The sequence below is a fragment of the Dendrobates tinctorius genome, unplaced genomic scaffold (genome assembly GCF_039654945.1).
Source record: "Dendrobates tinctorius isolate UK_male_01 unplaced genomic scaffold, ASM3965494v1 ptg000024l, whole genome shotgun sequence".
Classification (NCBI taxonomy): domain Eukaryota; kingdom Metazoa; phylum Chordata; class Amphibia; order Anura; family Dendrobatidae; genus Dendrobates; species Dendrobates tinctorius.
In genome coordinates this window covers 16044199-16071852 of record NW_027361692.1, presented here as the reverse complement: position 1 = coordinate 16071852, position 27654 = coordinate 16044199, and the positions used below count along the sequence as shown (strand labels likewise).

The 27654-nt window shown below is 43.6% G+C and overlaps 1 protein-coding gene across 1 annotated transcript in view; it reads left to right on the top strand.

Annotated features, from left to right (window-relative positions):
• Positions 1-27654, top strand: part of COL19A1 (collagen type XIX alpha 1 chain) — a 1445738-nt gene that overhangs the window by 268785 nt on the left and 1149299 nt on the right. Inside the window, exons 5-6 of the mRNA XM_073569423.1 lie at positions 15148-15271; positions 21239-21511. Coding sequence (XP_073425524.1) covers positions 15148-15271; positions 21239-21511 — 397 coding nt within the window. The remainder of the gene's footprint in view (positions 1-15147; positions 15272-21238; positions 21512-27654) is intronic.

Sequence of the window (27654 nt, the reverse complement as noted above, 5' to 3'; positions counted from 1 at the left end):
ACCTAAAGACCCTGTCACACACAGCGAGATCGCCAGTGAGATTGCTGATTCTGTGACACCACAGCGATCTCGCCAGCAAAATCGCTGTGTGTGACATGTATCAACCACCACCCCCCCCCGCCGGGTATCACTGATTGTGCTCAAACGTCCTGGGCCGTTTTTTGATCGTTGGGCTCCTGCTGGCCAGCGTGCATCGCTGCGTGTGACAGCGAGAGACCAACGATCGGCGACGCTGGAGGCTGGTTTCCAATGTAAGCAGCTGGTATCTAAGAGCCGCGCGGCTCTCAGTTACCCACTGTTTACCTTGGAAACCAGCGTGCACGCTGGTTTCCAGGGTAAATAGTGGGTAACTAAGAGCCGTGCGGCTCTTAGATACCCACTGTTTACATTGGAAACTAGCTTGCTCGCTGGTCCTGATCGTTGATGGATCTGTCTATGTGACAGCTCACCAGCGATCAGCTAACTATGTCCCAGCGATCCCATCCACGTCGGATCGTTGGTGGGATCGCTGGGACATTGATGCGTGTAATGGGGCCTTAAGACAAGTGGATATGGCGATGTATGCAATTACCTCTCTTTTTTGAAATCTAAGAAAATGGTGGTTCAGCTTTCTTCATAACATAGACTGAAAATAAAGATGGGCATATGTAATATGTATAGATGACCGCCTCTTCTACATCAGTTGAAGAATAGGCAGAAGAAACCAACATGTTCCCCCTTACAAATGGCTATGTGTCAGTGGTATATATTTTGTATGCTCCCTCATAGTGATATATAATTTATGCACTGAAAAATTATACGTTGTTGCCTCTGGAGCAGTTACCACAATTTTTGCTCAAAATCTTACTTCAAAATCTGTTCAGATGGAGAAGTCAGTGGATAGTATTTAGCAGATACTGTACCCAGGTAGGAAATGAACAGGCTGGAAAAAAGGTAATTTGAGATTAATGACATCAAAATAACAAAGGTGAAAAGGTAAAAGAATGAGTATGCATGTTTTCTACAAAGAATGCACTGGTCTATTCCTTAAAATTCTCAGAAAGCTTTACTGTATCTTGACAAAGGAGAAATTAGTTGAAAGGTCCTAAAGTGTTGTGTGACATATGTGACTAGCATATCTTGTGTGCAGTGGCTGTATGGGAAGGAGTGCATGTGGCTCCTTACTACAGAGCCATAGTTTCTTAGTGTGCTGGCACATGAAAGCATAACAAAGATATTCTACTTTGGAAGCAACACAATATGAACATGTGTCAATGCTCGTATTTTGGATGAGTAAACTGGAAAGACAATAGTGTACTAGGGTCTTATCAGGGTAAAAAATTGTTAAAATAGGGAGATTTACTCACCTAACAGGTTTGTGTAACACAACTAGAGATGAGCGAATATTTCAATGTTCGTTTCGGATTACATTCGCCAAATTTGCAATATTCGACGATTAGTTCGCTGAATATTCGCCAAACATAACCAAATGCCATTCACCTCAATGGGAGGCAAAACCAACCGCATGAACAACACTTTATTACGACCCCAAATGCTGCCAAAACACATCAAATGAGAGACAGACTCCAGGAAAGTGGCCTCAATTCACCCACAGTACAGATTTTAGCATGACACTGAGGCAATCAGCCAGGCATGAGATATCGGGGTCTGGAACAGCATTTACAGCTTTCAATTGAACGTCACAGTAAGATAAGTTGGGTGAGGGATTGGTGTAGGTCTCCTTTGCTGGGAGTCCTGATACCACATGCAACACTTCTAATTACTTTCATGCTGAGCCACACTCAGGTGACACAAATATCAGTTTTGTAGACTACCATTGTCAGAAAAAATTAAGGATAGTTAGTAACACAGGTAGCTGATTCCAAGGAAGTGGAGGCCTGATGGTCTCGGAGGCCTACTGCTACAGGCAATACGCATGAAGGAGACCCAACCAGGAGTCTACACATTTACAAAAATTAGTGGCAGACACCAACAAAGTGGCATCAATTGCAATAAAGTAGGATTAGTATAATGGGGACCGACACTTCTTCCACTACAGCCAACCCAGCAGATGGAGACTGTAATGGGCAAGGTGGTGGAATCACTGTTCCATATCCCTCTGAAAGAATGGAAGTGGCATAACTAGGTGGCCTACCAGATCCTTACCCGGACAAGTGGCAGCAGGCAAAAACTGCAAACCAACGAGGTACAAAGAGGTGGCACCAGGTCCTACTCCATGGCTGAACTACAGAATGTGTCAGCTGACCCCCTAAGCTGCTACGGCACAAAGGAGGGATGAAAAATGCAGGTAGGCACTTTACGGATTCTGGAACCACGTGTGCAGATAGGATCGGCTGATGAACAGAAAAGCACTTGCATGTGCAGGTTGGACCAGGTGTCAGATGGATGGGAACTGGCAGGTGCAATCTGGACCAGCTGATGGACAGAAGAGCACAGACAGGTATGAGCAGGTGGGCACAGAAAGGTAAGAGCAGATGGGTACAGGGTAGACAAGCAGACAGGCGGACCTGGGGAACCTGACAACTAGCAAGCATGCAAGGCAAACTAACAATGTAGCTCAGGCACCTCCATATTGGAGGAGAAGAATTAAATAGAAGGTGTCGCTCAGCTATAGTTGGGAATACCTTAGGTTGATGCGGGCGGTCCCTTTAAGAGGGAGGGAGCACATGCATGTGCCCTCTAAGCATAGTTCTTGGTCCTACAACTGAACCTTGGTGGACACTGACACATAGGGGGTGAGATGAGGAGGTTGTGTGTGAGTGGGAGACACTGAATGTCCTGTCTGTTAGGTACGAGGAGGTCCTACAAAGGGCCAAGTCTGTAATTTCAACAGATCAGAAAGTCTGTAGTAAGAGTTAAGTCCATTGTGTTAAAGACAGATGCCAGGTCCAGGAGAAGCAGGGAGACAAACTCACGTTGCTTTCATTTGGTGATTAGTAGGTCATTGGTGACTTTAGTCAAGGCAGTTTCAGTGGAATAGTGCGGTCTGAAGTCAGATTCTAAGCAGTCAAAGATGGAGAAAGAGGAGAGGTTGGAGACAGGTTCAAAATGGATGCATTGTTCCTGTATTTTGGAGGCATAGGGGAGAAATGATATGAGGCGACAGGTAGACACAGAGGATGGGTCAAGGGTGGACTTTTTGAGGATGAGTGTGATCGAGGTATGTTTAAATCAGGATGGAAGACACCAGTTTTTAACGACAGGTTGAAAAAGTGGGTTATGTTTGTGATGAAGACTGTGGTAAAGTTTGGAATGAGGTGGGATGTTATTTTGCTACGTTCACATGTGGTGAGGCAAAGTATTCAGCTGAGATGAGAGGACAGAGAGGGGGGACTGGTGGATGTAGGAAAGAATTGAAAGTCCTGAATAGCTGTTTAGGGTTATGACACAGGTGTGATGTGAGGGATGAGAAGTCAGTTTCTTTTGCTGCAGTCAGAATTTGCGTAGCATTTTTACAACTTTTGTTAATGGACGGGCAACTCCACTCCCTTTCTTTTGCAGCCGTACAACGGTATGCTTTGTAGATGAGTGCCATACAGAACCGGTGCTCCAGTAGATGGCAAGTGCTGCATCAAGTGCCCTCTGCTCCTCTTCCTCCACCTTAACATCACACACAGTCCAGTACAGTCCTCCGTGGTAGCACCCCAATTAACCTTTTTCCCGCAAATCACAATTTTCCAAATGCCCAACTGACTGTTAGGAACCACAGATGGTCTGTGTCTGCAGATCTCTTCACAGATTGTATGCCATGGGCATAGGAATTGTACGCTAAAGATTCACAGAATCAAGAGGAAGATCTCATCTTCACCGATGACCAAATTTTTTCTCACTTTGTTCCATGGCCGGACAAAGTTTTGTCTGAGTATAAATCAAACCCTCGTCAGCAGTCGTTATCCCTGTTTGGTGAAGGTGATCCATTTGTGACGAGACTCAAATATTTTAGGCATCCACGGACTTTACTGTGCTGTCAAGACAGGAAGAGGAGGAGGGTGACTCTTGGGGTGAGGAGTGGGAGAGCAGAGGATGACAATGTGGTAGTAGATCACACTTGGTGTAAACCCAGAGGCATGCAGCTGAGTAGCTCAACAGAGGAGGAGGAAGATGAGGAGGTTTTGTAAACACAGAATTATGCAACCTCAGTAACCAATGCATCCTGAGGCCCAACTCTGGAAATGGACAGCAGCATTCACAGTTCTGCAGTTTTCTATCTTGAGTCTTTTTTCAGACCAGCAAAAATAGAAACAATCATTTTATCTGTCAACTTTTTTAAAAACAACCTAGTAGAGAAAAAGATGAAATAATTTCAGTACTACATCCATGACCTGGCACATGTGCGATCAACATGCGTTAATCAGGAATGTCATTGTGCTAAAATGCAGACTAGTGAGTCTCGCCAGCCACCGTCCACCCCATCAACCGCATCTTCTGATTCTTCCTCCTTCCTCACAGTGGCAGGTGTTGTCACACAGCTCTCCGGCCAAAGCACCTCTACTTGTTTACCCCTACAGTTGGGGTGATTGAGAGCCTGTTAGCTGAAACGGAAATGGACGTGCTTGCTGTCTTTGACTGATCTTATATACCAAGCACACCCCATCTTTCTCAAACCACCGTAACATCCCCAGCTGCACCTGTCTCACAGTCCAGCAGCTTGTCATGTTCACCCTACTCCACCTTGTGTCAGCACTGCAGCAAACCCTCGTTTGTTCACTTGTGCTCACATAAAAGATTCTTTACTCCTACACATAGAAAAGTTAACAGCTTGAATTTCACCATCTTCAATCTACTAATAATAATATTTATTTATATATCGAAAACACATTCCACATAGCTTTACGAGTCAGCACTTCATATGAAACAGTCAAAAGTTACCAAGTTTAAGATAATCAAACAATGCAAAAATAATGATGACTGCTCTTCAGAGCTTACAATTTACAATGAGGTGGGGTTGACACCAATTACCGGTGCTTATTTACAATGAAGGTACAAACATCTTGAGGAAATGGGGGGTAGATAAAAGCTGCATGAACCTTTTCGGTATGGTTGAGTTTGATGGTGAATTATGTTCACAGAAGTAGAGAATAAGCGATATTTATATATATACTGTAAATAAAAAACACTTTGATTAGGAAACGTGATAGGCCGCCCTAAACAGATGTGTTTTTACCTTTAATATGTCTATGTCTGGTTATACTCCTAATTTCATGGGGAATAAAGGGTAAGAGGTGAGTCATCTAGGTAGGATATTGAACTGAAGCGGACAAAGTCCAGATCAGGGATGTTACCGTCTTTGTGTGTCTCAAGAGTTTGAAAGTTGTGAGAGGCCACAAGAATTGGCTAGAGATAGAAGCTGGGATGCAGTTGAAGTCTCCCAGGGTAAGGATTGTCAATTCTGAGGACATAAAGTGTGGCTGCAGCGCATAAAAGTGGTCAAGGAAGTGGGTGGGTGAGCCTGGGAGCCGGTATATGACTGCTACTCTGAGGGAGAGGGAATGAAAAACCCTGATGGTTTCAACCTCAAAAGGAGAATGGAGTCCAATCAGCCAGCATTTATTTATTGGGTTAAAAACAGGATTGCTGTTGGCAGTGAGGAGTGTAGGGCTATCGTGGAGTTAGCAGTGATCGTACAGCGGGATATATGCATATTCCATGTGTTGTAATCTGGACGTGGATAAGCCGTTCACTCACTCTTACTTTTCTGAGAACTAATTATTGTGAACAGCCTGTGGCCTCATCGGATGATTCATCACCCAATCGTGTCATTGTCTGGACGATAGGGGCCAGCTGAGAGCTATTCGCTACAAAGATAACAGCCCTTGTTTCTGTATGACTCATGGCCTGTGGTCTCTGGCATTATTGCATGGTTGACCATTCCAATCTGTCAGCCAATGCAGAATTTCTACCTGATGACCTGATGGATACAGATGTTTTCCAAAAAACGATGGCCGTAACAGTCCCCCCAATACCAGTTGCCCAGTCATCATTACTTCTCTAAGAAAGATGTGCCTGCGCTACAGCAACAAGTCGCAGAAAACATCACCTGTTCCCTGAAAAATTCTATGTCTGACAGGGTGCATTTCAACAATGACACCTGGATGAGCAATCATGGACAGGGGACTTACAGCTTGATGACTGGGCACTTAATGACTCTGGTGGCTGTAGGAGCAGTCAGGGAAGGGGCTGTTTCACAAGTCTTGCAATACCCAAGGCTTGCAGGGCACTTGGTGATGGAGAAATAAACCACTTCACACCATAAGATGGATAACTAAACTACTAAACAACTAGGGTTATAGGACTAAACCACTACACACCATACAATGAATAACTAAACTAATAGATAACAGGATTTGGAGAACTAAACTGCTAAACAGCTATGATTGCAGAACTAAACAAATTAACAACAGAACTTGGAGAACTAAACTAACAGAGCAGTGGTGCAATTCACACTTGCATACTGGATACAGATGAAGGACCCCTGCACCCTTCTGTTTGTTTTCTTAATGTTATACCACCACTAACACACTGTGAAGTTGGACGTCATGAAAGAGACTGACCCATGAGTGCCTTCTTGCAGCACTATCTGCAGCATGACTGTTACCCGTATAGTCATAATTTCAAATAATGCTGACTACTGGGTTGCCAGTGTGTTCTAGCCACAATACAAAAGTAAATTTTGCCTGTTGCTTCCCCCCTAGGAAGGGATGCGCCAATGCTGCAGTATAAAAACATGCTTGACAGTGGTTTTCCCCAACACAAAAGTGAGGCACACATTTTGAATCACAGTGATAGCCTTTCAACCGCAGACACATTCAATTGTCAATGCAAAAACATTAGCAGTCTTGCAGTGCTGTAGTCCTGTGTTACAACCCCACCAACGACAGCATTTGCAAAGAGCTTGTATGTTCTACCCTTGTTTGTGAGGGTTTACTCCCAGTAATTATTTTTCCACCCACACCACAAAGAAATACAGATAGTACATTTAGATTGTGAGTCCCAATGATGACAGTGCCAGTAATGTCTGTAATGTGAATGTTGAATTATTGGCGCCATATAAGTGATAAAACTCCCCAACAATTGAAAGTGATGCTCAGCCACACTCAGGTGGCACACATATCAATTTTGCAGATTACTATTTTCAGAAAATGTAAGGATAGTAACACAGATAGTTGACTGAAAGACAGTGGAGGATTGCTGGTATCGGAGGTTTACTGCTACAGGCAACATGTGAAGGAGACCCAACGCGGAATTTACACATTTACAAAAATTAGTGTCAGACACTAACAAAGTGGTATCAATTTTACCACAGTAGAAGTAGTATAATAGGGACCATCACGTTTTCCACTGCACCCAACCCAACAGATGGACAAGCAAGCAGGACTGTTTACATTTCCACAAATTATTGTTAACATCTCCAGCAGCAGTGGCAACAGCAGGCACATAAGACCTACTAAAGATATCAGAGACTGCAATTACGCAAGAACAATGCAGCACACTAAAAACTTCAACATCCAGTAACAGAAGTTGTCAGCTGTCTTTGGATAGGACATCACGTTAGTGGTTCACTAGTGCTTTCAGAAACATTAGCACCTACCCCACATACACCTCGAACTCCAAGCCTAATCCCCCTTCCTCCACAAGCTTGCTTTTTCCCAGTCATGTTGTTCAGATAGTGTGCCAGCAACACAAAATTAGAAGGTGAAATATGGCGTAAAAATATGGCATGATGAATCACATTACTCACAGCAGAAAGAATTGTTTCAGTGATGATGAGGCCTGTATGACAAAGAAGATCTGCTGCAAAAAAAAGCTCAAAGTGAGATGTCCCCTACTGTATGACATCAGTAACAGATTTTTTTTTTTCTTTGGTGTGGATGAGACCTGTATAGCATTGACTAGATTCTCAAAACAATTTCAAAGTGAGATGTGCCCTACTGTATGAGATTAGTAACAAAATAATTTTTAGGGGCAGGAATGGGAACGTACAACAGAATAAATAACAGGGTGGCTATGGGAAGTACGAGATCCAGGATCCAGCCTACAACTATTACTCATCTACCCAATAACAATTACTAGAGAGCATATGATGCTCATCAGAAGATAGGTGCAACAGGTGCATGTCTCAAGCTAGGTATAAAAGAAGCCTTTGAGAAATTGGATGCCAAAGATGCGCATAATCTAGAAGACAGGCTCCAAAAAATGTCAAAGTGAGATGCCCCCTACTGTATGACATTAGTAACAGAAAATTTTTTTAGGGCCTGTGTAACATTGACAAGATTCTCCAAACAATTTCAAAGTGACAAGTCCCCTACTGTATGACGTTAGTAGCAAAATAATTTTTGGGGGCCTGTCGATAAGGCCTGTATAACATTGGCGAAATTCTCCAAACAATTTCAAAGTGACATGTCCCCTACTGTATGACTTAAGTAACAGACGAATATTTTAGGCCTATCGACAAGGACTGTATAAGATTGATTTGATGCTCCAAACAATTTCAAAGTGACATGTCCCCTACTGTATGATGTTAGTAGCAGAAAAATAATTTGGGGCGGGAATGGGCACATACAACAGGATAAATAGCAGGGCAGCTATGGGAAGTACAAGATCCAGGATCCAGCCTGCAACTATTACTCATCTACCCAACACCAATTGCCAGAGAGTGTTTGATGATCATCAGAAGATAGGTGTAACAGTTGCGTGTCTCAAGCTAGATATAAAAGATGCCCGTGAGATATTGGATGCCAAAGATGCACATAATCTAGAAGATAGGCTCCAAAAAATGTCAACATGAGATGTCCCCTACTGTATGACGTTAGTAACAGAAGAATCTTTTGGGGCCTGTTGATATGGCCTGTATAACATTGACAAGATGCTCCAAACAAGTTCAAAGTGACATGTCCCTACTGTATGACGTTAGTAACAGAAGACATTTTTTGGGCCTGTTGATAAGGCCTGTATAACATTGACAAGATGCTCCAAACAATTTCAAAGTGACATGTCCCGTACTGTATGACTTAAGTAACAGAAGAATATTTTAGGCCTATCGACAAGGACTGTATAAGATTGACTTGATGCTCCAATCAATTTCAAAGTGACATGTCCCCTACTGTATGATATTAGTTACAGAAAACATTTTTTGGGTGGGAATGGGAACATACAACAGGATCAATAACAGGGCAGGGAAGTACAAGATCCAGGATCCAGCTTACAACTATTACTCATCTACCCAACACCAATTGCCAGAGAGCGTTTGATGCTCGTCAGATGATAGGTTTAACAAGTGCATGTCTCAAGCTAGGTATAAAAGATACCCATTAGAAATTGGATGCCAAAGATGCGCATAATCTAGAAGATAGGACCAAAACAATTTCAAACTCAGATCTCAGCTGCTGTATCATGTTTGTAAAAAAAATTAAATAAATTAACTTTAATGTGCAACAGCTCTGTACACAGAACAATTTCAAATTCATTAAAGGAAAAGGTCAGATACAGCGGGTTGTATCATGTTTATCAACAGAAAAAAAAAATATTCTAATGTGCTTGAGGTTTGCAGACAGGTTAATTTCAATGCCACAATATGGGATACGGCGGGCTGTATCTCATTCAGCAAAAGAAAATATTATGATTTTTTTTAATGCGTAATTATAATTTTTTTATGTGCCTTAGGTCTGCAGACAGTTTCATATCACCACAGCACTAAATGATAAGGTGGGATACAGCAGGCTGTTTCACATTTGGCTAGTGAAAAAATGCTAATTAGAATGCTATACTTGTGCATGGAGCAAAATAGAAGCAGGGCACAACACACTTGTAGGACATGTGCCCTGCTGGCTTTGTCTGGGGACCTCAGTAATGGCCCCCAAAAAAGCAATTTTTACAGCCACACTGGACACTATCTAGCTACAATATCTGACTGATATACAACCACACTAACTAACTGTTAGGTGTCGGGTTCCTGCCTCTGCACAGGAGGAGTCCCGAGCCTTGCCGTCTGTATTCTCCCTTTCCTCTCCGGCCGCAGAGGAGCCTGCTCAGCAAAGACATTGTTCCCAGTGTCTTGCTCAGTCTACTACTGTTGGCTTGGTTACTGTTGCCAATCAGGGTTCAGCTACTGTAACCTGTAATAGCCAGCAGCTCTTGGGACTAAGTCCTTCTTCCAGCTCACTGAGTATGCCCGTGGGAAGTCCTCTCATTGGAGGTCTGAGGTCAAATGCTCAGGTCCTCTTGCTACTCCCATTGGACCACTAGGAAGGTCCTGGAAGGATGCTGCTATAAAAGAGTCGCATGGCCGCACGGCCATGTGCTAGTATAGACTCTAATGATCATAGTGTGTATGATGATGGATGCATGTATCTGGTGACTGACTCATTGGAAACCCCTACCCTTGGGTGTGTCTGTTGTTATAGGGATTCAGAGTTAGAGTCAGCACCAATGGGTGGCTGTGCTCAAGCCACTGTGCCCCTGGTACTCTGCACACACTAGTGTCCGATGGTGTCACCCACTGCAGGGCACTATCATACCATGGCAAGTTACAGTCACCGCCTGTGCGGCGCCATGCGCAAGTTTAGCGCTTTCCTCCCTTGTCCGGGTGGTTAGTGGCATTCGCCAGAGTGGTGCTGTGTGCATGTAGTGCGCTTTATCTATGTATTTGTTTCCTCCTGGCACCGCAGTTCTGGTACACAGCACTAGTGTATCTAGAGGGACTCTGACCCAGTGTCTCAGGGGTAGAGTCCTGTGACTATACACTAGTGTTCACACTGCCGTGCTCTGTGAGCTTAGACAGGCCACAGCATTTATATTTGGCAGCCGTGCAGCTCTGTGAGGTAACAGAATCTGCCTCTTTTCACACAGGGTGAAGTTAACCCAGTGTGTTCCTTTATTATACCGCCATATCACGTCCTCCATTAATAGTAGCAGTTTACCATCTCTGCACGGTGGACCCCGGGCTGCGAACACACCTAGCCTCTGCTTTATATTAGTAGGTGCGTTCCGCAAGCCCTAACACTAACTAGCTAAAATCTTGCTGTTAACAGTGCCAGCATCAGGAGCAGCCTCTCTGTGCTGTTACAGTGTCAAAAGTAAAAATGGCACTAAAGCAAGATGTCCGCTATTTATATGGAGACAGGGTGATGTGATTTCAGCTGCTAATGACACAAGCCTTGTGTGTTTCCTGCACCCTGATTGGCTATCTGCAATGTGCACACATAAAGTTAGGAAAAAAAAAATGACTACTATGCTGTGCTTACAAGAATGCGACGCCTCTGAGCTCTGCGAACCCCCTGCCTTTTAGAAAATGTTTGTGATCATTCGGTTTTGCAGTGGCAGTAATGGTATAAAGTTCCATACTAGTTGCCATAAAGCAGAATATGGCAACAACCAATCAACTAAGTGAAGGGAAATTACAGTCCATCATTACTTCAAGACATGAAGATCAGTCACCCTGCAAAATTGCCTACAGTAAAAATTGCAGACGGTAAAAATTTAGACATGGGAAAAAATGGATGAAAAATGTATCTAGCTCAATCAATTATTTTTGTGGACATGAAAAAAATCACTGTAGTGTGAATAAGGCCTTAGGGTGTCATAATTCAGCTCTGTACAATACAAAGGTTGTAGGAGCCAAAGTATAAGCCGATGCTTCTGACTAATCAATCAAACTGTTAAGTAGTCCATATCTATTGGATAAATATATCTGTTGTGGTGCATTTTATGTTTATGATGGCAATTGTTTTTAGGCTTATTTATTTTTCATATTTTTGTTTCCCTCTTGTATGTAACTCCCATGTGGTATTATGTAGTGTTTGCTTTCTTAATAACTGCTGAAAGATTGCTAAAGAGAAAAATAAGCTTTTGGACAATCTGGTAAGTGCTTTATATAGGGAGGAAATGGACTGGCTTTATAGAGGCTTGGAAAAAAGATTAATCTCTCTGTTAAGTCAGCAGCTCTGTTGACAGCCTCCTGTTTTAGAGAGTGACTATTTACAGTATTTCCTGCACTATATATAGTCTTAATGATATGCAGCATAGTTGTCTCTCAGATCACTTTCGGAGTAATGCGGGCAGAAATTTGTTAGGTGTTTATGGCAGTGAGAAGTTGAGAAGAATTTTTCCGCAAACATTTAATATTCCGGCTAGTTTCTAAAACCACAGCACATCCAATCTCTAAGTTTTATTCCCATTGTATGATATTTTCATAGACCAACAGGGAGAAAACTCATTGCTCTGATGCTCTGCTTTAACATCACATGTGCCTTATTTGAGAATATTCAAATAAAGTCCGTGGAGCCTCAGTTAAGAGTCTCAAACACGGGACTAGCCAGATCTTATTTGAGAATATTAACCTTTCAGACTTCTTTTTCATATCGGGTGTAATACATATTTCCTGCCTTAATAAAGTTGATGCATTTTGGGCTGTTCGTGCTATGAGCTGGCGTAGATTTCTGCCCCAATGTTTGCCAAAAATGATAAATTAAGTATAGTAAATCTTCCCCTCTCACAAAGCACACTGACTTTGTAGAAAACTAATGAGACTGGTGACCAAATGGAAAACATTGGTAAATTTTCTGCACAAACTTGAAATGCACAAAAACATTTGACTTTCTTACTCTGGCATACTTATATTGATAAATTCCTATCATAGTATTTAAATGTATAATATAATTGATATTAATATGCAGTAATCATTCTTGTAAAAATATAATGAGTGGGAACAGATAAAAGGTTTTTTTTAGTATCTGGAATGTGATGTGTAATGGCAGCATGCTGGTGTTGGACAGCGGGAAAAGGGCAGTGTGATGTGATTGTTCTATATATCTGTTTGCTTTGATGTATGTTGTGTATGGATATATGGTAAGTGCACTCATCGGGGTAGAAACACTATCAGTGGCACAGACAGAATTTGACATAATCTTGGCAAATTCAAGAAGATCTAAGTCAACTATATTTCCATGTGTCCAGCAGCATGTATATCCTAAATGCTTCTCTTGAATTAATTACTTCATATGACACTTATTATTATGAGCAGTTATGAAATTTGTAAATCATCAAGCACACACAATTTTTCATAATTATGGGTTCTACCATAAAATCATAGAGTTTTAACCCCTCAGTGACCGGGCCAATTTTGACCCTAATGACCAAGCCAATTTTTACAATTCTGACCACTGTCTCTTTATGAGGTTACAGCTCTGGAACGCTTCAATGGATTGCACTGATTCTGAGACTGTTTTTTCCTTGACATATCGTACTTCATGTTAGTGGTAAAATTTGCATTTATTTATCAAAAAAATGGAAATTTGGCAACAATGTTGTCAGTTTTCCAATTTTTAAACTTTTAACTTTTGTGCCCTTAAATCAGAAAGTCGTGTCACACAAAATAGTTAATAAACAACATTTCTCACATGTAAATTTTATATCAACACAATTTTGGAAGCATAATTTTTTGTTAGGACATTGTAAGGGTTAAAATTTAACCAGCAATTTCTCATTTTTCCAACAAAATTTACACAACCCTTTTTTTCGGGACAATTTCACATTTGAAGTCAATATGTCAATATGTCAATATGACAGAAAATATCCAAAAGTGATACCATTCTAAAAACCACATTCAAGAAGTTTATTAACCCTTCAGGTGCTTCACGAGAACTAAGGCAATATGGAAGGAAAAAATGAACATTTTATTTTTTTCACAAAACATTTACTTTAGACACAAACTTTTTTTATTTTCACAATGGTATCAGTTGAAAATGGACCGCAAAATTTGTTGTGCTATTTCTTCTGAGTACGCTGATACATCGTATGTGGGGCAAAGCCACTGTTTGGGTGCATGGCAGGGACCAAAAGGGAGGGAGCACCATTTGACTTTTTGATCACAAAATTGGCTGGAATCAATGGTGTCACGTTTGGAGACCCCTGATGTACCTAAACAGTGGAAAACCCCCAATTCTATCTCCAACCCAAACCCCAACCCTTACCCCAACACTCCCCTAACCTTAATCCCAACCCTAACCATAGTCCCCACCCTAACCATAACCTTAACCTCAACTCTACAACCATAATCCCAACACAACCCTAACCCAACACAACTCTAACCCCAACCTCAACACCAACACTAGCCCCAACTCTAACCCTAGCCCCAACTCTAACCCTAGCACCAACCAAGCCCTAGCCCAACCCTAACCCTAGCTCTAACCCCAACCCTAACCTTAGCCCCAACCCTAACCCTAGCTGAACCCTAAGCCTAACTGCAAAGAATGGAACAAAATACATTTTTACCTAACTAAGAGGGTGATAAAGGGGGGTTTGATTTGCTTTTTTTAATTTTGATCACTGTAATAGGGTCTATCGCAGTGATCAACATGAACAAATAGGAAAAAATTTCCTATTGTTGTCGGGTACCGGCCGGCATTTCTCAGCAGGCGCACTGCACACGCACCCATCATTTTCTTCCAGGTAGATGAAGCAGAGGGCTGAGGGACGGAGCAGGAAAGTCCAGGGATAGCAGAAGTAATGGGTGGGCTTGGGGGACCCCATTTCTCTCTGATAAAATCCTTCTCCAACATCAGATTTTGAGGGCATCGATTCTTATTCTGTCTTGTTTCTTTATCGTCCAGGTCTTGTATCCGTATGTTATCCCAGAAAAGACCAAACTATGTATGAGCGGTGTCTTTATCCACAAATTCTGATATTTTATTTAACTCTTTAAAATCTAGTATAATTTTGCATAGTTATATATTTGTCTTGTAATATGTTGTACCTTTGAGTCACAAATTGAACCAGGTTTGTGAACACACAAATCATTCTGTCGAGCCATGCACGGCTGTTCTTGGGTATGTCCAGACTACAGCCAGATATTTGTTCCAATGCATTTAAACTGTAAATATAAGCCTCTTTACAAATGTTTTCCTACTATTTTACATCTATGGCTACTTTTGCATCTATATATACAAGTCAAAAGGATTCAGTATTACAGGCAAGTCTTCATTTTGGCTTCAGGGAAAAATGTTATTTGCAGACGGCAGCGTATTTGTTAAATTGCTCAGTAAATGAAGCACATGAAGCAGATTGGTCTGTTTTATATCATCATGTTAATATGTGAATGCATAAACATTGCACATTATGTTAATGTTTACAATTTTCTAATTTTCTTTGCAGATTAATATTTTCCTCTGGACTTTCTGAAGAATACTCAATAACTGCTCTTTTCCGAGTACGACGTAGTACAAAAAAGGAGCGTTGGGTTTTGTGGAAAACACTAACCCATAGAGGTAGTCCACAGGTGGGATTATTAATTTAATTTTTTGCCCAATTTTAATTTTTTTCCAAGGGTATTACTATAGAATTAAATGTGATTATTCTAAAACGTATATTTTTTTAATTAATTTTATTTGTATTCACATTGCTTATAAATGTCACATCATCAAATCAATTAAGTATGCATCGCTAGATATACAGTTTTTCCTTAAGCCTTTATTGACTTTATTTACTTAAAGGGAATCTGTCACCTACCCTTTGGCGGACGATGAAAACGAGGTCGGTCCGATCCGATGGGCGGTGTTCCCGATGTGTGCCGCCTCCCCATCCTTGCCCGCTGTCCGCAGGTTATTGCTGAATTGGAGTAGGTGTATGCCATTTTTTGCGTGTGCGCTAAGCATTCATAGCTAGCGCACACGCAGTATGCTTTGCCCAACTGCGGGCAAAGCCGGACTGCGCATGCGCCGGTTAACTAAGCCCCGGAAGTATTTTGCTGTGTTCCGGGGCTTAGTTAACCGGCGCATGCACAGTCCGGCTTTTCGGCTTTGCCCGCAGTTGGGCAAAGCATATTGCGCGTGCGCTAGCTATGAATGCTTAGCGCAAGCGCAAAAAATGGCGTACACCTACTCCAATTCAGCAATAACCTGCGGACGGCGGGCAAGGATCAGGAGGCGGCACACATCGGGAACACCGCCCATCAGACCGGACTGACCTCGTTTTCATCACCTGCCAAAGGGTAGGTGACAGATTCCCTTTACAGGGGTTGTTTGACCTTAGGCTTCAAATCTGCAGTCATTCTCTGTGACTACAGACTAGTGATTCTTCATTTTGCATGCTGTGAGTATTCTTCGGTGTCAGCGCTGGAAAGGGTGGTCATGTGACTAAAGACTGTGCGCTCAGAGGATTCTCTAGTGGTCGCGTGACCGCAAGTATGCAGTTTACATATATGCAGTCACATGCAGCCTAAACGTGCATGGCGCACTCAATGCAAGTGTATTGAGCTAGGCCAGACATGTATAGGCAGAATGTGACTGCATATATGAAATTTGCGTGCTTGCTGTCACATAACCATAGCTCCAGGCACCGAAAAATTCTCACAGCTCGCAGTTCTTTGCAATGTGAGGATTAAGAAGACTGCAGTCACATAAAGTGACTGCAGACTTGTACCCTAAGGCTGGACAACCCCATAAATAGTCATATACTACAAAGTCACGCAACTATGACATGCTATTAATTTGTGATTGATCTTCATTAATCCTGAGGATGAAGGGTCTGCAGAACTAACATAGCACTTTGGGCCTGATTCATCAAAGTGTTCTTACTGGATTTGTGGCGTAAAACATTTTGAAAATTAGCAACATTTTTTTTCAGCTCCAAGCTGCGTAAAAATTTAGCAACTTTTGGCATTTTCATGTCAGTCTGCCAAAGTGGTTAGAGCATGGGTGAGACAGGGTGAGACAATGTCCACCAAAACCATTCTTCAAATGTTACAGCACTGTAGCACAATACTGCAGCTCCCTACTGTGTGTATGGGTAATTATTGTGCATGACAAAATAGTAAAGGAGCAGAACAGTGATGCTGCCCCTTCATTCTTGGTATCATATGCGATCTCTGAAGCCAAATACCTCAAAATGTAAAAATTTTGCAATAGAATTCTGCTAACTAGGTATTTATGGTATATCAACGAGTCCTTCCATTTTTTTATTCCAATTTTTATTTAAATTTTCACATTTTTAAACAAGAAAAATCAATACAATTTCACAGTTTACATGTCACAAGACAAGAAAACTAAAATTACAATAAACGACATGGGGTGAAAGTAACGGGGGGGTTGGGAGAGGATAGATATCTGACCAATAACAGAGAATTATATCATATACACATAAGTATATTAAGGAACAGAGCATAAAAATAGAAGAATGGTGTCTTCTAAAAAATTATAGGAGAAATACAGTCCCCTCAGACACTAATAAAAAGCATTATAATTACATCATCAGCATAAAGGCCTATCACATGATTGAACTCACCGACTTGAAACCCCGAGATATCACTATTCATACGAATGGACTCTGCCAAGGGCTCCATGACCAAAACAAAAATGATCGGGGAAGTGGGAAACCCTTTCGGGTGCCATTGGTAATAAAAAGATTCCATCATTTGAAACCCGAAGCTACGACTGACACATTTGGGGTAGAGTATAAAGACAAAATAGCAGACTTAATTTGGCCAACAAACCCGAATTTAGATAAAATTCCACTTAAATAACCCCAATGTACCCTATCAAAGGCCTTTTCAGCATCTAACGACAGGAGCACACTGCGGCTACCAGACAACTCAGCAACTCTAATCAAATCTATTAGTCTCCTTGTTTCATCTCTAGACTGGCGACCCGCAATGAAGCCCACCTGATCAGGGGCAACCAAGGAAGGTACAATTTTATGCAGTCTGAAAGCTAGGAGTTTAGAGAAACACGTAACATCACAGATGAGTAAAGAGATAGGTCTAAAATTGGACAGGCTAGAAAGTGGTTTTCCTGGCTTCGGGATAGTAGTAATTAAGGCATCCAGGCCTGCAGGGGCAAAGGATTTAGCCCTCTGCCAGAAATTAAACTACCTAAGTAAATATGAGACAAGCTTATTATTGAAAGTTTATAGTATTCATTTGGAAGTCCATTAGGTCCAGGGGCCGAGTTAGATTTAGAGGATTTAATGGTATCCAGGACCTCCCGAAAGAAGAATCGCTCATTGAGATAGTGAAGTTGGTCCTCAGAAACTCTAGGTAACTTCAATCTATCCAAGTAATTTTGAATAAAAGAAGGTGTCGACTGCAAAGGGCAGGGATCATCCTTCAGATTGTATAATTTTGAGTAGTAGTTGGCAATTTCCTCCGCAATATCCATTGGATTACAAATTTTAGTGTCATAAAGACCTTCAAGATATTCAGTTTTGTTTTTTAGTTCTTGTTTTTTACTCTCCTTGCGAGAAGTTTCCTTGCTCTATCACCCAAAGCCTAAAAATGGGATTTAGTTTTTCTGAGATTTTTCTCATATGTAGATAAGAGAAGAGAGCGTAGTTGCAACCTGCATATCAAAATCTCTTGATATATGGCCGATGAGGGGAAATTCTTATTCATTAGCTCCAAATTCCCGATTTTCCCCAATAAGTCAGCAGTGGACTTTGCTTTTTGTTTTTTTTTTCAAAGGAAGCAATTTTAATAAACATGCCTCTTATGAAAGCTTTGTGCACTAACCACAGAGATTCATCAGAGGCTTCACCATTATCATTAAATTCAAAGTACCATATTTTTCAGACCATAAGACACACTTTTTCCCCAAAAATATTTGGGGAAAATGTGGTGCGTTTAATGGGCGCAATACACTTACAAATCCTGTGGCGGTGGTGATCCCGGTGGCTGTGGTCCCGATGCAGCCTCCCTTCCCAGGCTGGTGGCTGTGCTCTGTGGTGCCATGGTGTTGGGGTTCTGTGGTGTGGTGGCAGTGGGGCAATGTGCTGCGTGGGGGGCTCCACCGGTTTTTCATCAAAGCCTGAAATGTTATGATTAGGTCACCGAGGAAGATAGCAGGGAAATAAGCTAGGCAACCAGATAACCAGAAAGGTTGGTAACTTAGTGGATTGCAGGCCCCTAAAGCTAACAACACAACTAGAATTAGCTGTGGGACGTACCTACAATGCCCTAGACACCTCGGCACAGCCAAAGAATTAACGAAGCCTAAAGCACCAAAGGAGAAAGATAAACTGCCCCGGAGTAGAACCCCAAAGGAATAGATAGCCCCCAAACATATATTGCCGGTGAAAAAAGATGAGGCACAAACACAGGCAGAAAATCGAGTAAGCAAATGATGGGGCCCAAACTGTCTAGATAGAACAGGATACGAAAGATACTGTCTGCAATCACGCAAAAACCTTAAGAAAAATCCAACACGTCTGATATGCAAAAATACTGAGGCCACACGACCTCTCCCCCACTAGATCAGAATTCTGGCGTGAACTGGAAGCAAAACAAAAGATACTGATATAGCAGGGGATTAGCAATACTGAACAGACTGACATGAGCTGTGGCATATGGAACGGAGTCCAGCACAGGTCCCAACAGGGAACAATGCTGAACCCACACAGCAAAGCAGAAAGCAGAGAAAGGCAAAAACTGGATCAAATGCAAAAAGATTGCAGCAAACAAATAACTTATCTGAACGATGCAGGACCAAGCAGGGGGCAAGCGGACTTCAAAATGCACAGGAAGAAAACCATATCACCAGCAACAACTGAGGGAAGCCTGCTCACATAAATATTCCCAGTCGGTAACACCTGACCTCCAATCATCCTCTTTAGGTGATTGACTTCTGTCAACTTGACCAGCTCCATTACCCGCAGCAACCACCAGAGGGAGCCAAAACTCAGAAGTCAGGTCACAAGTGTTCACAACACTGGAAGACCCCACAGCTCCGTTTCTGCGACGTGGTGGCCTCCGGAAAGATAGCTGCCAGGGGCAGCACATGCTCAGATTCAGATCTTGGCAATGATATTTCGTCCTGAGATCTTATTTCCCAGCGTCTGGTGCTCTGCATGGGGAGAGTGAGGAGGAAGTAGAAGGGGACGGCGCCATCTTGCCTGAGTGAGCTGCTTCTGCTTCCCAGGCAAAGAAGTCTGTCATCTTGGCAGGAGGACCCCGCTTCTGCAACCGGCTCCTTGGCATTCCCTCCACCGATTATCCAGGTAATATATGAGACAGATTTGGCTTAATAACCGCAGTGAGCCACTTACAGAGCAAGAGATGTGCGGAGCTCGAATACCACACACCCGGCGCCATTCGTGGTCAGACCACCCTCCCCTGAGTCCTTCCATTCTGACCATATGGTCACTGCCTCTAGGAACTCTACTGATTTTGAGAATGGGGTGATTCCTGGGTGACTATTCTCTATTAGTTACTTTATATGTTAACTTTAATGGAGAGTGACATTAGTAGTTCTTACTTTTAAGAAAGCACTTTTATAAGGAGTAACTCAAAGTCTGTGTATTTCATGTCCATGTTATGGAGCTTACATTAGTCACTCGACTTATTAATTCAGTGCTAGTTTTATCTAATCACTACTTACACACAATCCCCATTTCTATATATGCAACAATTTCTATTCTATGTAAGGAAAAGCAATGTATGTTTACAAATGAAGATACAAAATATGTATCAGACATTGAGATTTTGTGGAATATACTGACATGGCTAAAAAACCTTAGGTTCATGGCAGAGCCATAGTATAAAGGCACATCAGATTCTGTGTGCTGTCTTATGATACTAAGCAATTTCCTTGGTAAAAAATAATACAGTGTCCATTGGAATTTGGCAATGTTTTTGCGGTTTCCAAACAAGATAAGAGGCAAAAAGAAATAAAGGCTTATAGGAGTCTACGGGTGCCCTATTAAGCTTACAGTTAGGCCTAATGTTTCTGGTGTAGAGCCATGTTAGTGAGACCTAAAAGTGATTTGTATTTTTTCATAGGTATTTAACCTTATATTTTCAGAAAATATAACCTAAAACTCTAAAAAAAAAGGTTCAATGCCGACAGAAGTTCCAATAGGCCACTCAGTGACTAGTATATTAATTTTAGTGTATCCTGAGTACCATGCAATGGATACCTTATATTTTTGTCTTTCTTATTTTACATGCCTGCAGATTGCGGAGATCCAGGTCCTAAGACCCACAACGATTGCTCACACACAGTGGAGTATGGATATATTAGGAAGCCTAAGAGTCACTATATTATCTGTCCTCCTCACTGAGTGTGTGCTTAGGCATGAATTGGGCACTCCTGTCTCCCAAGCTGAACACTTTTTAGCCATCTGTTGATCAATCGATGGTCATCTCAGGACCCGTACCACCATCGATCTGCAGCCATGTAGAGTGTTTGCAACCCATAAAAATGCATAAAAAGTTTAGTTACTTTTTAAGTATTAAAAAATAGAATTTGTTTTTCAGGATGCTATTTTAATTGATGGTGAGAAGAAAATTGTGGAGTTTACCGCTAAACAAGGTGGAACGACCTTGCATTACACCTTTAAAAGTCGAGAGCTCCATCATCTTTTTGATCGTCAATGGCACAAGCTTGGAATCTGCATTCAGCACAGTATTATCTCACTTTATGTAGACTGCAAGTTAATTGAAAGAAGACAAACTTCTACCAAAGATCCTATTGACTTTCAGGGCAGTTCACTGATTGCAGGGCGTGCATCTGATGACAAACCTGTTGATGTAAGTATCTGATATACAAATATGTTTAAGGAGCTAGAAATCTGTCTTTTCAATAGATACAAACAGGACAAGACTATGCAAAAAATGTTTAGCATTTATTTTTTCATATATTATTCTGTATAAAAAAAACAACCTTAGAATTCTTGAAGATTTCACAATATCCACTGGGGTTTTTTATATTCTTATTGTTTCAGAAAATAACACATGTACATAGCCACGGTAATTGGATCCCAATCATATATTTTGTACTGAAATGTCTAATGAGCCTAAGCAAAGGTTATTGTGAAGGGAGGATGTGCAGGGTCATCCTTGACATCTCCTAAAATGATTCATGGAATCAGTGTTACCAGCCGTTTATAAAGACATTTTCTGTCATCGTAATCTTGCCTCAGATAATATGGAGCTATGCCATAAACTCTTCCTGAAAGAATAGGTAGTGCGAGTCCAAAAGTGATTATTTTTTTAAATAAATATCATCATTAGAGTTGAGCGATACCAGCCGATACTTGAAAATATCGGATCGGAATGGATCGGCCGATCTTAAAAAAAAGTATCGGTATTGCCGATTCCGATACCGGGAACCAATGCAAGTCAATGGGGCCAAAATATCGGAATTAAAAAAACCCCTTTTTTTCCTTGTAGGTTAATTCTACATGAAGAAAAACAACTAAGAATAATGTAGAATATATTGTGGGAGGTGGAGGAGACATTAAAGCCATAGAGGTTTAGCCCAATCAAATGGAATAGCAGGAATTAAACTTTTTTTTTAAAGACGTTAGGAGTTACAAAGATATTGACTATGTTAGCCTCATTTATATTTTGCCAGACATGTTTGTCTTCTTCTTCTTTCTTCTTTCTTCTTCTTCTTCTTCCTTTTTTTACCTTCTTCTTCTTCTTCTTCCTTTTTTTACATTCTTCTTCTTCTTCTTCCTTTTTTTACATTCTTCTACTTCCTTTTTTTACATTCTTCTTCTTATTCCTTTTTTTACATTCTTCTTCTTCTTCCTTTTTATAAATTCTTCTACTTCCTTTTTTTACATTCTTCTTCCTTTTCATACATTCTTCATATTCTTCTTATTCAACAATTATTATTCTACATATTCAACTTCTTCATCTTCTTCCTATTCTTCTTCATCATATTCTTGTTTGTGTCAGGCATTCCTGTAGTTGTTATCTAGAAAAGTTAGAAGTTTACACCTTCCGTTCTGCCTGTCACAAAAGATTTACAACAGGATTTGTCCGCGTTCAGTTTGGCCTGCAGCAGCAGGCCTTTTCCAGGGGCACCACGAGGAGGAACGGACTCACCCCCATACACTGCTTAGTCTTCTTCTGCTTATAAATAAGATAATATCATTTGCTCAGAGTATTAGTCTTATGCTTAATGTTCTTCTGCTTTGTTTTTTTATGCTTCTTTGTCTTCTCTCTCTTGTTGTTCTGCATCTTGGTGGTTGTCTTCCTGTTCTTTGTCCTCTTGAACCAGCTGACGGTACTGGCACCCGTAGGGGCAGCAGAAGGAACAAGAGCCAATGGCACTACCGAGGACCAGCTGACGGTGCTGGAACCCGGTTACTAAGCAGGAGGTACCTGTGCTACAAAGCACTACCAAGGACCAGCAGACGTTGCCGGAACTCGGATACCGAGATGGAGGCACCTAGGCCAAAGGCTCTGACGAGAACCAGCTGACGGTGCTGGAACCCGGAGGGGTAGCATAAGCTGCAAGAGCAAATGGAAATAGCGAGGACCAGCTGACAGTGCTGGCACCCGGAGGGGCAGCAGAAGGAATAAGAGCCAATGGCACAACCGAGGACCAGCTGACGGTGCTGGAACCCGGTTACTAAGCAGGAGGTACCTGTGCTACAAAGCACTACCAAGGACCAGCAGACATTGCCGGAACTCGGATACCGAGATGGAGGCACCTAGGCCAAAGGCTCTGACGAGAACCAGCTGACGGTGCTGGAACCCGGAGGGGTAGCATAAGCTGCAAGAGCAAATGGAAATAGCGAGGACCAGCTGACAGTGCTGGCACCCGGAGGGGCAGCAGAAGGAATAAGAGCCAATGGCACAACCGAGGACCAGCTGACGGTGCTGGAACCCGGTTACTAAGCAGGAGGTACCTGAGCTACAAAGCACTACCAAGGACCAGCAGACGTTGCCGGAACTCGGATACCGAGATGGAGGCACCTAGGCCAAAGTCTCTGACGAGAACCAGCTGACGGTGCTGGAACCCGGAGGGGTAGCAGAAGTTACCCCTGAAAAGCAAAGTTGGCATGCCGCAAGCTGGCCGCAGTTACCGAATCACACAGTCCTACAGGGGGTGCTTGTCCTACTAGCACTACGGAACAAGCCTTTCTTACCAGAACCCGCAGTCCACATAGGAAGCACCTAAACTGCTGGCACCCTAGCCTCGGCTAACCCAACCGCAACACGACATGGCAACTTGGGGTGGCAAACTGACATTGACACTTCCCGGAAACAGCAGGCAGGGCTGGAACCAAGCTGGGCAGGAGGGAGTACCCATGCCAAAGTCAGTTATGAGCAGCAACTGGCGATGTTGGAGCCCAGGGACAAGCACTTAGCAGGCTGAGGCCTGATGTGCTGTCAATTGGGAGGCAGCAGGACAGATTGCCATCAAAACAGCAGGGGAACAGCTGACGTTACTGAACCCCACAAACACAGGAGCTAGTGTTTTACTCTGTGAAGACGGCACTTCCGAGCAACAACTGGCTGTGTTGAAGCCCAGGGACAAGAACGGAGCAGGCTGAGGCTGCATTGAAGAAATTTTAAGATCGGTTGTAGACTTCTACTAATTTTAACCAAGCTCCACTTAGGCCTGTGGCTTCACTGATTTTCGTATTTCCCCTGTCCTCCAACCCCGCCAGTTACAGCTCCGAAGTGGCGTCTGCACAATCCACACTTGTTCCTGTGTTACAGGTGTTCAGTCCGGTCAGTTAATCCCCTGATGTGTGTCCGGCAATGTCGCCTGCTCTGTCCACATTCCCATAACTACAAATATCAGTGATACTCGTATTTCCCCTGTCCTCCAACCCCGCCAGTTACAGCTCCGAAGTGGCGTCTGCACAATCCACACTTGTTCCTGTGTAACAGGTGTTCAGTCCGAACACAGGAACAAGTGTGGATTGTGCAGACGCCACTTCGGAGCTGTAACTGGCAGGGTTGGAGGACAGGGGAAATACGAGAGACAGTGGAGCCACAGGCCTAATTGGAGCACGGTTAAAAATCAGTAGTGGTACGACTGTGTAGGCAGCAGGAGACTTTGCCATCCACACAGCAGGGGATCAGCTGACGTTACTGAACCCCACTGAGACACGGGAGCAAGTGTCTCTTTCCGTGTGGACGGCACTTCCGAGCTACAACTGGCTGTGTTGAAGCCCAGGAAATAGGAGGGTGTAGGCAGAGGCCTACTGTATTTGGAATGTGGTGACAGCAGGAGAGACTGCCATCCACACAGCAGGGGATCAGCTGACGTTACTGAACCCCACTGAGACACGGGAGCAAGTGTCTCTTTCCGTGTGGACGGCACTTCCGAGCTACAACTGGCTGTGTTGAAGCCCAGGAAATAGGAGGGTGTAGGCAGAGGCCTACTGTATTTGGAATGTGGTGACAGCAGGAGAGACTGCCATCCACACAGCAGGGGATCAGCTGACGTTACTGAACCCCACTGAGACACGGGAGCAAGTGTCTCTTTCCGTGTGGACGGCACTTCCGAGCTACAACTGGCTGTGTTGAAGCCCAGGAAATAGGAGGGTGTAGGCAGAGGCCTACTGTATTTGGAATGTGGAGACAGCAGGAGAGACTGCCATCCACACAGCAGGGGATCAGCTGACGTTACTGAACCCCACTGAGACACGGGAGCAAGTATCTCTTTCCGTGTGGACGGCACTTCCGAGCTACAACTGGCTGTGTTGAAGCCCAGGAAATAGGAGGGTGTAGGCAGAGGCCTACTGTATTTGGAATGTGGTGACAGCAGGAGAGACTGCCATCCACACAGCAGGGGATCAGCTGATGTTACTGAACCCCACTGAGACACGGGAGCAAGTATCTCTTTCCGTGTGGACGGCACTTCAGAGCTACAACTGGCTGTGTTGAATCCCAGGAAATAGGAGGGTGTAGGCAGAGGCCTACTGTATTTGGAATGTGGTGACAGCAGGAGAGACTGCCATCCACACAGCAGGGGATCAGCTGACGTTACTGAACCCCACTGAGACACGGGAGCAAGTGTCTCTTTCCGTGTGGACGGCACTTCCGAGCTACAACTGGCTGTGTTGAAGCCCAGGAAATAGGAGGGTGTAGGCAGAGGCCTACTGTATTTGTAATGTGGAGACAGCAGGAGAGACTGCCATCCACACAGCAGGGGATCAGCTGACGTTACTGAACCCCACTGAGACACGGGAGCAAGTATCTCTTTCCGTGTGGACGGCACTTCCGAGCTACAACTGGCTGTGTTGAAGCCCAGGAAATAGGAGGGTGTAGGCAGAGGCCTACTGTATTTGGAATGTGGTGACAGCAGGAGAGACTGCCATTCACACAGCAGGGGATCAGCTGACGTTACTGAACCCCACTGAGACACGGGAGCAAGTGTCTCTTTCCGTGTGGACGGCACTTCCGAGCTACAACTGGCTGTGTTGAAGCCCAGGAAATAGGAGGGTGTAGGCAGAGGCCTACTGTATTTGGAATGTGGTGACAGCAGGAGAGACTGCCATCCACACAGCAGGGGATCAGCTGACGTTACTGAACCCCACTGAGACACGGGAGCAAGTATCTCTTTCCGTGTGGACGGCACTTCCGAGTTACAACTGGCTGTGTTGAAGCCCAGGAAATAGGAGGGTGTAGGCAGAGGCCTACTGTATTTGGAATGTGGTGACAGCAGGAGAGACTGCCATCCACACAGCAGGGGATCAGCTGACGTTACTGAACCCCACTGAGACACGGGAGCAAGTGTCTCTTTCCGTGTGGACGGCACTTCCGAGCTACAACTGGCTGTGTTGAAGCCCAGGAAATAGGAGGGTGTAGGCAGAGGCCTACTGTATTTGGAATGTGGTGACAGCAGGAGAGACTGCCATCCACACAGCAGGGGATCAGCTGACGTTACTGAACCCCACTGAGACACGGGAGCAAGTGTCTCTTTCCGTGTGGACGGCACTTCCGAGCTACAACTGGCTGTGTTGAAGCCCAGGAAATAGGAGGGTGTAGGCAGAGGCCTACTGTATTTGGAATGTGGTGACAGCAGGAGAGACTGCCATCCACACAGCAGGGGATCAGCTGACGTTACTGAACCCCACTGAGACACGGGAGCAAGTATCTCTTTCCGTGTGGACGGCACTTCCGAGCTACAACTGGCTGTGTTGAAGCCCAGGAAATAGGAGGGTGTAGGCAGAGGCCTACTGTATTTGGAATGTGGTGACAGCAGGAGAGACTGCCATCCACACAGCAGGGGATCAGCTGACGTTACTGAACCCCAATGAGACACGGGAGCAAGTATCTCTTTCCGTGTGGACGGCACTTCCGAGCTACAACTGGCTGTGTTGAAGCCCAGGAAATAGGAGGGTGTAGGCAGAGGCCTACTGTATTTGGAATGTGGTGACAGCAGGAGAGACTGCCATCCACACAGCAGGGGATCAGCTGACGTTACTGAACCCCACTGAGACACGGGAGCAAGTGTCTCTTTCCGTGTGGACGGCACTTCCGAGCTACAACTGGCTGTGTTGAAGCCCAGGAAATAGGAGGGTGTAGGCAGAGGCCTACTGTATTTGGAATGTGGTGACAGCAGGAGAGACTGCCATCCACACAGCAGGGGATCAGCTGACGTTACTGAACCCCACTGAGACACGGGAGCAAGTGTCTCTTTCCGTGTGGACGGCACTTCCGAGCTACAACTGGCTGTGTTGAAGCCCAGGAAATAGGAGGGTGTAGGCAGAGGCCTACTGTCTTGGGAATGCGGAGACAGCAGGAGAGACTGCCATCTCCACAGCAGGGGAACAGCTGGCAGTGCTAAACCCCACCAACACTTGAACGAATGTGTTTGGCTCTGTGGAGATGACACTTCTGAACACCAACTGACGCTGTTGGAGCCCAGGATCAGGCGTGGAGCAGGCTGGGGCCTACTGGATTTTGGCAGGTGTAGG